The sequence below is a fragment of the Martes martes genome (genome assembly GCF_963455335.1).
Source record: "Martes martes genome assembly, chromosome: 10".
In the NCBI taxonomy this organism is placed as follows: Eukaryota; Metazoa; Chordata; class Mammalia; order Carnivora; family Mustelidae; genus Martes; species Martes martes.
The window spans coordinates 5,928,303-5,941,858 of record NC_137898.1 but is presented as its reverse complement, the minus strand read 5'-3'; the positions used below and the strand labels follow the sequence as shown (position 1 = coordinate 5,941,858).

At 50.4% G+C, this 13,556-nt stretch overlaps 1 protein-coding gene across 1 annotated transcript; it reads right to left on the bottom strand.

Moving 5' to 3' along the window:
* Positions 1 to 8,051: 8,051 nt before the first annotated feature.
* On the bottom strand, positions 8,052 to 13,398 carry ZDHHC24 (zDHHC palmitoyltransferase 24). Its single transcript, XM_080817659.1, has 3 exons — positions 13,076 to 13,398; positions 11,503 to 11,780; positions 8,052 to 8,606 (listed from the first exon to the last, which is right to left on the bottom strand). The coding sequence occupies exons 1-3, from the start codon at positions 13,354 to 13,356 to the stop codon at positions 8,311 to 8,313; spliced, it is 855 nt and encodes a 284-aa protein (XP_080673785.1). The 5' UTR covers positions 13,357 to 13,398; the 3' UTR covers positions 8,052 to 8,310.
* Positions 13,399 to 13,556: the final 158 nt, after the last annotated feature.

Here is a 13,556-nt window from a genome sequence, read left to right as displayed (position 1 = left end):
CAGGACACCAGTGAGGGATTGGCGTGCACAGCTCACAGCCCACCCCCTAACCCTTCCAAGGAATGCATTCTGGGGCCGGGTTAAGAGAAGCAAGGGGGGCTGGTGCATGGGGGGCTCAGTCGGTTGAGCATCTTACTCTTGATCTCAGGGTGGGGAGTTCAGTCCCCGTGTTAGGATCCTTGCTGGGTGTGGAGCCTACTTAAAAAAGAGAAAGCATGAGGTCTGGACCCAAGAGAGAGCCCATCCCCCTCCTCTGTGCACAGTCTGGCCGCTCGCAGACATAGATCAGTTGCATCAGAACGGTGAGGGCTCTCTAGATGGAGCCAAGTGGGGCGCGGTCGGAGCAAGCAGGCGGTTCACCCGGAAATGGAGAGAGAAACACAGCGAGTGTCACCGTCCGTCGGAGAGATTTTAACTTAACCTGAAGAACTTCCTGAGAGAGCTTAGCAGAGTTGGAAAGGCCTGCTCTAGAAGGAAATGAGCCCCTTGTCTCTGGGACGGGGCTAGCTCTTCGCAGGGTGTGTGTGCTGGGCCACGTGACCGTAGACTCTCTTCTACCCCGATCAAGGGACGACTATGTGAACCTGGAACAGAGAGTCTGATCTGGATTCTGTTCGTAGCTCTTTCATGATGAGGAAAGTGGAGAAACTTCCAAAGCCCAGTGCCTCTTGAGAGTCCGTGTGGTGGGATACGCCGTACCTGTGCGAACTGTGTCCCCGTGGACACGTGGAGCAACAGAGAGCCAGGGCGACGCGCGCCGCCCCGCGCCCTCGCCAGTCAGAGCTTCAGGGGGCTGTCCGCACTGGGGACGAGGGCGGTTGGTGTCTTTGTAAAAGGTCTTTTTCTAAAAACGTACCTACTCAGAACTACGGAGTTAGTTTACAAGAAAATAGCCTCTCCCCGTTACCCACGACTGCTCCCTTGCTACAGTCATTGTCAGTTCTCTTAGCTATTACTTTTTTCAGTAATTTCTCTGAGTTCAACGTGAGGTTTGAATTCACAACCCCAAGATCAAGAGCCACGTGCTCCACTGACTGAGCCAGCCAGGCGCCCCATTAGCTATTTCTTTTAAAAATACGCTTCAGGGCACCTGGGTGGCTCAGTGGGTTAAGCATCCAGCTCTTGATTTTTGACTCAGGCCATGATCTCAGGGCCAGGACATGGAGCCCTATGTCGGGCTCCACACCGAGCAAGGAATCTGCTTAGGATTCTTTCTCTCCCAGGCGCCTGGGTGGGTCAGTCGGTTAAGCATCTGCCTTCAGCTTGGGTCATGATTCCAGAGTCCTGGGATCGAGCCCCACATCGGGCTGCCTGCTCAGCGGGGAGTCTGCTTCTCCGTCTCCCTTTGTTCCTCCCCCTGCTTGAGCTCTTCCACTCACTCACTCTCTAATAAAATCCTTAAAAAAAAAAAAGATTCTTGGGACGCCTGGTGGCTCAGTGGGTTGGGCCTCTGCCTTCGGCTCAGGTCGTGATCTTGGGGTCCTGGGATTGAGCCCCACATTGGGCTCTCTGCTTGGCAGGAGGCCTGCTTCCCCCTCTCTCTCTGTCTGCCTCTCTGCCTACTTGTGATCTCTGTCTGTTAAATAGATAAATAAAATCTTTAAAAAAAAAAAAGATTCTCTCTCTCCCTCTATTCCTACTCTGCCCCCTGCTCTTGTTCTAAGAAAAAAATGAAAAATTTATATATATATATGTATATATATACATATATACACACATATATATGTATATATAATATATATGTGTATATATGTATATATAATATATGTGTGTGTGTGTGTGTGTATATATATATATATATATATATATATATATATATATTTGCTTATACTACTCTTGCTTGATTTCTCATTCTAGACACTGTTGGCTCTCTTCTAACAGATGAGCCTTTAGCTCCCTTGTGACAGGACCTTGCTCCCTTCTTGCCTCAATTTTTAGGTAAATTAATACTCACTGTTTAAATTGCTATTTATAGTACAATGTGAAAGTTATTCACTGCAGAGTCAAAAATTGGGATATAATTCAATTACTTTTGAATTTTTCATGGAGTTAACAATTGCCTTTTTTTTTTCTTTCCTTTGCTTTGTTTTGTATATATACCAATTGTTCATTCTTCCCCCTTCCAGTCTAACGGTTCTTTTTTTCCGGACACTTTCCTTCATCCCCTGGCTCAGTGAGAACTGTTGGCTCCCTAAAACGGCTGCAGAGCATTTCTCCTGAGTAGATCCTCTGGTTCCCGGGCCCCGTGCCTTCAGCTTTCATAGTTCTTTTACCCCTCGTTTGGTGAAGCATATCCACAAGTACCTTCTCTAAAAAGTCACTAGACTTAAAAGTTTTAAAACATGGTCTAAAAAAATCTTTATTCCATTCATCCACGTGTGATAGCAGATCATAAAATTTGAAGTTGAAAATAATTTCACACAAGAAAATCATTTTTGGGGCGCCTGGGTGGCTCAGTGGGTTAAAGCCTCTGCCTTCGGCTCAGGTCATGATCCTGGGATCCTGGGATCAAGCCCTGCGTCAGGATCTCTGCTCAGCGGGGAGCCTGCCTTCCCCCGCCCCCCACCTGCCTCTCTGCCTACTTGTGATCTCTGTCAAATAAATAAATAAATAAATATCTTTTTAAAAAAAAAAATCATTTTTAAGGCAGTTATTCCCTTGTGTTCAGATTTCTGGTAATGCTGTTGAGAAGTTCCATACCATTTTTGCTCCTGACCTTCTCTTTCTCTGAGGTTCTAAAATGTCAGGACATGCCTTACTGTGTGTCATTATTTGTTGTGCTGTGGGGTGTGGAGATGTATATCCTTCACTTCTACAAACTTTTGTTTTCTTGATGATTTTTTCCCATTGTCTCTGTTAGCTCTGGAATTCTCATTAAACCCAGCACCTGATAAATGGTTAATTCCAGAGAGAAGAGGATTGATCATCTATTTTAATTCTCTCTGTTCTCACATTGTCTTTCTGTCTGAGGGATTTTTATCTTTCTGCTCTGCTCTGGAACTGTTTTTAAAATTCTATTATTTTAATTCTCAACTCTTTCTGTTCTCTGTTCAATCTTTATTTTATCTCTTCAGAGACATAGTTGAGCCCAGCAAACCATCAGTCAACAACTGACTTCTAGCGAGTTACTTCAATAACAACAGAATACACATTTTTTCCCTCAAGCTCACATGGAACAATCACTAAAACAGACCACATTCTGGTCCATAAAATATGCCTTAATCAATTTAAAATAATCAAAAGAATACATTGCTCTCAGGTCAAATTGGAATTAAACCAGAAATCACTAACAAAAGGATAGCTGGAAAATCCCCAAATACTTGGAAATGAAACAACAAACTTCTACATAACACATGAGTCAAAGAATAAATCTCAAGAAAAATTTAAAAATCTTTTGAACTGAATGAAAATGAAAACACAACTTACTAAATTTGTGGGACACAGCAAAAGCAGTGCTTAAAGGGAAATGTACAGCACTGAATGCATGTTTTAAAAAAGAAGAAAGATCTAAGATCAATAACTTAACTTTCCACTTTAGGAAATAAGAGCAAAATAAGTCCAAAGTAAGTAGGAGGAAAGAAAAGAAAAAAGAATTAGAGCAGAAATCAATAAAATTGAAAACGGGAAATTAGTAGAGAAAAATCAACAAAACTAAAAGCTGGTTCTCGGAAATCTCATCAGAACCAGCAGGGCAACTGCTTATCTCCAAGTCTAATGCGAGGTAGAAGCAGGAGGAAAACCTCTCCTGAGAATTTTTTTTTTTTTCTTTAAAGATTCTATTCATTCACCTGACAGAGAGAGAGATCGATCACAAGTAGGCAGAGAGGCAGGCAGAGAGAGTGAGAGAAGGAAGCAGGCTCCCCGCCGAGCAGAGAGCCCGACGCGGGACTCGATCCCAGGACCCCGAGACCATGACCCGAGCCCAAGGCAGCAGCTTAAACCACTGAGCCACCCAGGCGCCCCATCTCCTGAGAATTTTTGCCCATAAGCCCGCATGACTAGGTTTACAACCTAAACTGACAATACCTGGGTGGTCCAAAAGACCCACAGCTGAAAAGTTAGCATAAAGTGGTGCAGGGGCACCTGGGTGCTCAGTTGTTAAGCAACTGCCTTCCGCTCAGGTCGTGATCCTGAGGTCCTGGACTGAGCCCTACACCGGGCTCCCTGCTCAACATGAAGCCTGCTTCTCCCTCTCCCACTCCCCCTGCTTGTATTTTGTCTCTTGCTGTCTCTCTCTCTCAAATAAACAAACAAAATCTTTTTAAAAAATAAAGTGGTGCAGGATTTGTCATCAGGTGACTTAGAAACACATTTTCCTCTCTGGAGGAATTTACTGTTGACCCATTCCCAAAAACAATCCCCCTTTATAAAATGCCAAGAAATATGAACTCATAGTCAGACCCACAAATTGCAAGAAAATAAGACATTGTGAAGAGGAGCCACCGTAAACAATAGCCCGTGTACTCAGGCTTCAGAGGCTTAAAATATTGGAATTACCAAACAATGTAAGATGTGTGTCTTCAAGATATTTAAAGAAAAAAAAACCCTAAAATATAAGTAGAGAGCAAGAGAAGATATAAAATGACCAAGCAAATCTGAAAAAGAAGCAAACAAAACTAGAAATGAGAATAAAATATTTAATGTGTAAAACTCATGGAGGAATGGGCACAACCGCTAAAAAAAGAAAGTCAATAGATGGGTTTCACAGCTGAACAAAGACCTAACTGGAAAGTAGATCTGTAGAAATTATCCAGAATGCCAAACATAGAAAATATGAGGCTGGAGTAGAAAGGTCTCATCAGAGCTTCATTCGGGACAGAGAAAATATGTGAAGGTGTGACTAAGAATCTTCTGGAACTGATGAAAGACATCAATTCACAGAATTAGGAAACCTAAGGAATTTCATGAGGGTAAATACAGAGAAAACCACACTCACGCACATAACAGTAAACTGCAGAATACTGAAGACAAAAAATCCTAAAAGCATTGGAGACAAAAGTATGTTCAAAGGATAAACAATAGATGACAGTTGCTGTAACAGCGACAATGGAAACCAAAAGACAGAATAGTATTTTTAACATATTGAGAGGAAATAACTATTAACTTAGAATTCTGCACCCAGCACAAAGGAACTTTTTTTTAAAAGATTTTAAGATTTTATTTATTTGTCAGAGAGCAGAGCAGAGGGAGCAGCAGGTAGAGGGAGAAGCAGTCTCCCTGCTAGAGAAAGGAGCACGATGCGGGACTCCATCCCATGGAACTTTTTTTTTTTAAGATTTTATTTATTTAAGAGTGTGTGAGGAAGCAAAGGTGGGGATGGGTCAGAGCCAGAAGCAGACTCCCTGTGAGCAGGGAGGCTGATTCAGGATTTGATCCTGGGACTCCAGGACCCTGGAACTTTAAATAAAAAGGGTAAAACACTGGGCACCTGGGTGGCTCAGTGGGTTAACACCTCTGCCTTTGGCTCAGGTCATGGTCCCAGGGTCCTGGGACTGAGCCCCACATCGGGCTCTCTGCTCAGTGGGGAGCCTGCTTCCTCCTTTCTCTTTGCCTGCCTCTCTGCCTGCTTGTGATCTCTGTCAAATTAAAAAAAATTTAAAAAAAAAAAGGTAAAAACTAAGAACTACAAAGGGTGAGACAAATAGAAAGCACAAACTCAAGTGGCAGAAATAATGTACCCAAGTACATTAACTGCAATAAATATAAATGACAAAATGTTTTAACTGGAAGACAGTCTTGTCTAGATTTTTAAAAATCCATCTGTGGGGCGCCTGGGTGGCTCAGTCAGTTAAGCGTCTGCCTTTGGCTCAGGTCATGATCTCAGGGTCCTGGGATCGAGCCCCGCATCAGGCTCCCTGCTTGGAGGGAAGCCTGCTTCTCCCTCTCCCTCTGCCTCTCCCTCCCCACACTCATGCTCTCTCTCTCTCTCAAAATAATAATAATAAATCTAACCCAAAAAAGGCATGATCTTTATGAGAAAAAGTATATAACTTTATTGAAAACATTGAATGGACATACCATGTTCATGAATTGAAAAATGCAATTTCAATTTCATATGGATGTTGATCTTTCCCAAACTGATCTATAGACTCAGTTGGGTTTCATTCACAATCTCAAAGGGATTTTTTATTGGTGGAACTTGGCAAGTGCATTCTAAAATTTATATGGAAGAGCAAGGACCAAGACTTAGGGAGTCATACAACAGAGGTGACAAAGTGGAAAAATTAATTGTGGTACAGTCAGTGACTCACTATATACCAAGAAGGAATGCCCTACAGCTCTACACATTCATCTGGATAAATCTCAGAAACGTAATATTGCGTGAAAAGGCAAGTCACAGAAGAATAAACACGGTATGGTTCCATTTCCATAAAATTCAAACGTATGCAAAACCAATACAAACCTAGGTAATACAATTACAAGGCAAAGCAAGGGAATGATTCAGACAGCACAGTGTTTTCTCCACCCAGGAAGGGCACAGCGGGGGCGTCAAAGGAAGTGGTCTCTATTTCTTAAATGCGGGGATGGAGGGAGTTTGTTTTATAAATATTTTCTTGCATCTCCTTACTACTTAATAAAAACAATAGAAAGCAGAGGAGGAAACAAGTCAGCCAGTGCTTCTGTGCAGCACCCAAGTGCCAGGCATGCCACATTCCTAACTGTTAAGAACTAGCAATTGAACATGCCATTTGGGGAAATCGAGAAGTCCTAGCAGCTCAAAGCTCTGTGGGTATGGACAGGGCCTGTCAGAAAGTTGGGCCTCTCTGAGGGCTCCTGGGCGACAAGCCTGCCGTGTCACTGGATGACATCTCCCCCACCCAAAGCAGCATCTGCAGACTTTCTCACTTAACCCCATTTTTGGTCCAGCCCCTCACCCCCCACCTTCCCCTGAGACCCCAAGCTTCTTCAGGTGGCCCCCACCTGTACCTCAGAGGGGTAGTTGCCTGGGGGCCCTGGGTGGGGAGGGGCAACCTAGCTGCTCATCATACAAACTTCAGGTCAGTCCCTACTGTCAGTCCCAAACCCTGCCTTCTATGGTGCCAGGAGTTTCTGAGCCTCTCCAGGGCTCTGGGGCGCAGTTTGGCTGCCTCTCGGCCCATCCAGGAATTAACTTCTAATTCTCTGCTAAGAGAGGAAATGAGCCGCCTCTTCCCATCTTTCAGAATGTCATCAGGCTCTCTGGTCTACTCCTGTCTCCCTTCTAGTTTCTTTATCTTTGTGGATGTATATGTTTTATGTCTTTACTGTCATTTTAGATTTTAAAAGGAAACAGAGGTAAACCCATGTGTTTAAACCTGCCACATTTAACTGGAAGTCTGTTCACTATATTTATTTATTTATTTATTTTTAAAGATTTTATTTATTTATTTGACAGAGAGAGAGAGATCACAAGCAGGCAGAGAGGGAGGGGGAAGCAGGCTCCCCACTGAGCAGAGAGCCCGATGCGGGGCTCGATCCCAGGGCCCTGAGATCATGACCTGAGCTGAAAGGCAGAGGCTTAACCCACTGAGCCACCCAGGCGCCCCTGTTCACTATATTTAAATAAAGACGTTTAACAGGGAGCTCCCGAAGAGCCCAGAGAGGAAGAGCTTCACCTTCTGAGCAGGATCCCGCCGATGCCTGAACGTCCCCCCTGATTTCTCTGCCTCGATTTTGCTACTCACTTACCTCAGCCGGGCAAGGGTGAAGGAGAAAGCACAAAGATCTGCGTTCAAATCCTGACTCCTCCATTCACTGCCCCATGACCTTATCACATCAACTCTCGTAACTGCTGCCCCTGGAACCAGTTTAGCCCGAGAGGCACAGCCCGGCGGAGATGCTTCTCACTGTAAAGCCCTGAACCTGAGGATGTTGGATTCTCGTTCCCTGATCACCACGCGCCGCCCTGGTCCGCTGCTGCCCCAGACCCACCACACCAAAGCCACAGGAGGCAGAGCCCCAGCCCCTTCAGCCGTCGGCATTCTGTGGTTCCCATGCATGACAATCAGAGGAAACCAGAAAAGCAGCCCGGGCAGCAGCGAGGGACCAGAAACCCAGAAAGATGGAGGGAGTCCAAGAACCAAGTGGGCACTTTATTAACCCAGCAAAGGGGTGACTAGGCTGGCCAAGCAGCCCCTTACCAAACCATCCGCTCTACTCGGGGGGGCCAACAGAGGCAGAGCTGCGGGACCCAAGCCCTGGATACCGGAGTCCAAGCTGGGCAGGGGCAAGGCCAAGGATGGGACTGGAGGCCGGAGTTGGGCCCGAAAGGAGTTAGAAGCCGCCCTCTCCTGCTACCCTCTCCCTGCACACCTCTGGCTCTTCCTGGAATCAGGACGCCACGAGGCCCACATCTGCTGCGGTCTGGAAGGTGATCCCATCCCCAGGCAGTGGGGAGGCCAGGAAGGGCCAGAGCCAGACGAGGACCCAGCGGGGCCCCAGAGCCGCCTGCAAGTTGTGGCAAGGGCCCAGGTCATAAGAGTGCTGGCCCCGAGCCCACTCCCACGTGGTCTGGCCCCGCAGCAGCAGCATCCCATGGAAGAGCAGCCCAGCCCCACACAGCAGCGCGCCTGCCACACACGTGTCGGTCACAAAGGCCAGGGCAAACTGCGCCAGAGACACTCTGCCTGCAAGGAGAAAGCGAGAGCGTCAGGGGGCAGCTGCGGGCCCAGCCCTCCCCAAGCCCAGCTCCTGCCCTTCCTCTCCCTACCCTCCGCCACAAAGCAGGGCTCATTCCTCTGCTCAGCAAACGCCGAGGGGCTACTCCCTGGCCAGCCCACGCGGCCCCCTGCCCAACACCCGACTTGCATTCGTCACAAACCTGTGAGCACCTCCCACGTGCTAGACGCGGTGGCAGACACCGGGAGGAATGCGGACACCAGCTCTGACCCCAGTGTCTCGCTCACAGACAGACAGATGACTTCTCACTTAATTACGGATGGGATGTGTGTTACAGTGGGAAAGTAGAGCGCCTTCCGGCCCACAGTGGGCACTACGAGTCAGCTGAAATAATGACCTGCCGGCTGCTGTCATTCTGCTCCGTGAAAGAAGCCAGGCACAAAGGGCACATAAACGATGTCACGTCTGTGAAATATCCCGAACAGGCAAATCCACAGAGACACACAGGGGCTGGGGGACTCACGGGGAAGTGGGGAGTGACTACTGATGAAAATGTTCTGGGCTGATGAAGATGGTGGTGCACCAGTGACGGCTGCACCACATTGTGAATGCACTAAATTCCACTGAATGATATACTAGGAAGGGGTTAAAATGACGAATTTCATGTAATATGAATTCCACTTCATTAAAAAAGAGAGGCTATGTGGGGAAATGCCAAGCAGACTTCGGAGGCTAAAGGAAGTGGATTTCATCTGTTTTAATTAAGTGACATCTTGGGGGGTGTCTGAAGGACGTATTTGCTAGGCAAAGAGGGGAGAAAACATTCTGTTTGACGGTCCTAAGGCAGGATGGAGAGGGGCCTGTAAGACGAGTATGTGGATAGTTCTGGAAGCTCCGGAGAGAAGCCCAACCCCAACATGCAGACCTGCAGGTGGTTGGCATAGGCTGTTCCAAGACCCGCCAGAGTGTAGAGAGGGATGGGAGCAGTGCCACGACCTCAGCATCAGAAGACCGGGTCCTTTGGGACCCGATCAAGAGAAGAGCGGGAAACCAAAACTTTAGGGAGAAACCCTGCAGTACGAGCTCCTGGAGATGCCCAGGGTACAGCCTTTCCAGGAAGTGGGAGGCCAGCAGTTTTATGCGGCAGAAAGGTCTCGTGAAGCAAAGAGACCTCAAAAGGGTCCTCTGGGCTTTGTGGGGACCCAGGCATTCTCAGGAGGGGGAGGGGGGCAGAAGCCAGTTTGGAGCAGGTACAGGAGTCAGTGGGAGGTGAGGAAAAGCAGCCTATGAGCCCGGGGAAGTCCTTCGAGAAGCGTGGCTGCTAAGAGAGGAGCCAGGAGGCAAGAGCTAGGGAGGAGGAGGATGTGGGGACGAGACGGTTTGTACAGGAAAAGCCAGTGGAGGGGGCCTGGGTCGGCAGGAGAAGAAGCAGGCCACAGTGAGGCTTCCAAGCAGGGACAAAGGGCCAGACACCAGGAGAAGGTGGGGGCAGTCAGCCTGGCTTCGGATCTGAGAATGGGACAAAGGACATACCAACTGACATTTTCTCTGTGACAGATTTCAAGGGAGGCGGGGCCTTGGAGAACAGGAAAGTGGGAAGGTTGGAGCCACAGTCATTAGGGGGAGCAAGCTTATGAGAAACCAGCATGGCCAGACACGAATGAGGGCCAGCTGGGGTCAGCTGCCATGACTGTGACATGGGACCAATGGCCACAAAGTACCAGCTCTCAGCACCCAGCAGCAGCGGACAGAAGACAGAAAGGCAACCTGGAGGACAGAGCCAAGAGGGCTGAGATGTTGGCAGGAGAGTGGAAGTGAGGGCTCTAGGCTGGATGGGTGCTCACGGACAGAAAGGGGGGGGCCCGGAGCTCACAGGGCAGGCGTCCTGGAGTGTAAGAGTAAGAGCCGGCTGGGCGAGGAGGCGGGGAGCAGACAGGGAGGGGGACCAGCTCATGGCGTGACACACTTTGGCCTCTGAGGCGTAGGGTGGATGTGGGAGTGGGTGAAGGGGGTCAGATGGAGAGAAGGGCCAGAAGCTGAGCAACTGAGGCACTGAGTGGGCCGCCCGCCCAGACGCGCAGCCACCCGCGATTTCTACATGGCCCAGGGCTTGAGGGGGCAATGGCTACAGAGAGGTGGGGTGCAGGGAAGTATAGCCCGGGGGCCTGCGTCTCCACAGAAGCAGTGGGTCATCGAGGAGGCAGTGGGGGGCTGCTCAGGGAGCCAGCGTGGTCACAGCAAGACACTGACAACCCCACGGGGCCTCCCAAGGCCTTTCCCCAACCCCTCCGGGCTGCAGGGAAGGGCCAGAGCTGGGCTTGGAGAGGATGAGGAGACACGGCCACTGTTCAGAGTGGTCAGGGAGGAGTAACTGCGTCATGCAGAACACGGCCTCTCAGTCAGCCTCCTGATCCATGCCTTCACCTCCCAACTTCCAAAGACTGGAGCTTCCCTCTGCCTATAACTTTCACCGGCTCCCCAGTGTCCACGCAAGTCAGGGCTCTCTCTCCTCATACCAGCATTCAGGGATGGTCTCCACCATCCAGTCTGAAGCTACCCCCTGCCCATCCTCCATGCCTTTGTTCGGGCTGCCCCCCTCACTTAGAATGCTCCCTCCCATCCCAACACCGCCCCCAACTCCCACCGGTCCTTCCTTCTCTGCCAACACCTAGAATCCTTGCCTGATTCTCCTAGCCAGAACTCTGTACCTGTGTCAAGGCCCTGTATTCTACAGTACCGCATAACCAGTCGAATCCCAAGGCTGCCCTCACCCCCCCCCCATAAATGACATTGGAACTGGGTCCCCAGGATGTAACCAGGAGAACCAGCCAGAAATCCCCTCCCCCACCAGAATGACCCACTGCAAGGGCCTCCGCCTCTGTGGGCGCCTCCCGAGCTCCCCACCTGTGAGCAGCATGAGCCAGGGCAGCAGGAGGAGGGCGGCGGTGTGCAGGGGCGCGTGGGCTCGCAGGAGGGCAGACAGGGCCGGGCCCAGCAGCACAGAGACGTGGAGCAGGACGCCTGCAGCGTGAAGCAACAGGCACAGGAAAGGCCGGTAGTTGCGGAATCCCACGCAGCGGCCCAGCAGGCGGCAGTGGTGATCCCGACGGAGGACGCAGACGCGGCAGGCGGAGCAATGCCCACTGCGCGGTGGCACCTGGCTCTGGCACTGGTAGCAGTAACTGCAGGGAAGGAACCACAGCGTCAGTTCCGCCAGCAGCTCGGAGTGCGCCCCATCATGCCCGCTCAGCCTCGGAGCCCATCCTGGGGAAACAGGCACAGCCACTGCCCTAACAGCCTCAACTCCATCATACGTAAACGCAGGCCGGACACCCCTTCCTGGGCCCTTCCAGCTCGAGCACTGAAGGTGCCAGGGCTCTTGCAGCTCAGACAGCCCAGTCTTAAGGCCTTTCTCTGGCTTCCAACATCCGGGAGCCAACTTCTCACCTCCTCCGTGGTCACCACATTGGTCCAAGTCACCATGAACTCTAACCTGGATTACCACAGCAGACTCTTAACTTCTCTCCCTGATTGATCCCAGCTCCGGTTCCTCCTGGTATCGTCTCACCCCAGCAGACAGGCTGATCCTTAAAAATCTAAGTCGTGGGGGCGCCTGGATGGCTCAGTGGGTTAAGTCTCAGCTTTCGGCTCGGGTCATGATCTCCGGGTCCTGCGATCGAGCCCCGCATTGGGCTCCCTGCTCAGCTGGGAGCATGCTTCCCACCCCACCCCCCCACCGCCTGCCTCTCTGCCTACTTGTCATCTCTGTCAAATAAAACCTCAAAAAAAAAAATCTGAGTCGTGTCCTCCTTCTCTTCTCAAAACCCTACAATGGCTGTCCATCTCACTGGCAGTGAGTTGCAAAACCTTCAGTGTCCTACAGGGTCTTTCTATCTCTACCCTTCCAGCCCTCCCTTTCACTCCACACCAGCCACACTGGCCTTCTTGCTGTTCTGGAACACGCAAGGCACACAACTGCTTCGCTCTTTGTACTGTCTGTTCCCTCTATCTGGAATGCTCTCCCCCAGATTCCCACATGGCTAACTCCCCCACGTCCTTAAAGTCTTTAGTCAAATGCCTACTTTGACTACCCTATTTAAAACTGCAACCCGGACACCCTCTACCCTGCCCTACTTTTTGTGTCCATACCATCTTCTAACATTCTACGTAATTTCCTTATTTATACACCTATAGCTTATCACCTGCCCCCCCCACCCCAGGAGGTCAGTAATCTATTCTGTTGGATCTCCAGTGGCCGGAACAGTACCTTGCACACAGTAGGTGCTCATTAAATATTTGTAAGTGAATGAATGATATTTCTTCTGGATCTACCATCCCAGACTGTAAGAGTGTTCTGGCGCTAACGAGCGGGTCCTACTGTAATCTGGTTCTAACATCTTCTGGTCCTAGGGCACCTCCCCCTATCCAAGGAGCCTGTTTCCCCCACCCCAACCCCCAGCTCCCGCGCCCCACTCACGCCCAGCCCTGGCCCAGACCGCGGCCGGCCAGCATCACGCCCCGAATGCTAGGGTCCGAGCGCAGGAAGAGCCCCACGTTGCCCAGCAGGTTGAGCAGCTGGAAGGCGGCCAGCACTAGCTGCAAGGCCCGAGCCAGGGGTCCCAGCGGGGGCGGCCCGGGACCCAGAATCAGTACATAGGCCAGCTCCAGGCCCACAGCCGCGGCCCACAGCGCGGTGAGCACGAGAGGCAGCCGCGTGGGCGCCCCCTCCACGGTCCCCACCGCCCAGGGCTGCCCCATGGCTTGGACCCAACCGCAGTCGGATCCCGAGTACCCCGCCGCTTCCGTATTGGGGCGGGGATAGTGGCAGACGGACGCCTGCTACCACCAATAGAAGCTCCGAACGGAGTTTAGCGTCACGGGGAGCGCCGGCAGATGCAGACATGTGATTGGACGGCCGCAGGAGCCTCGGAGACGCTTATGCCCCTGGCGCTACAGCC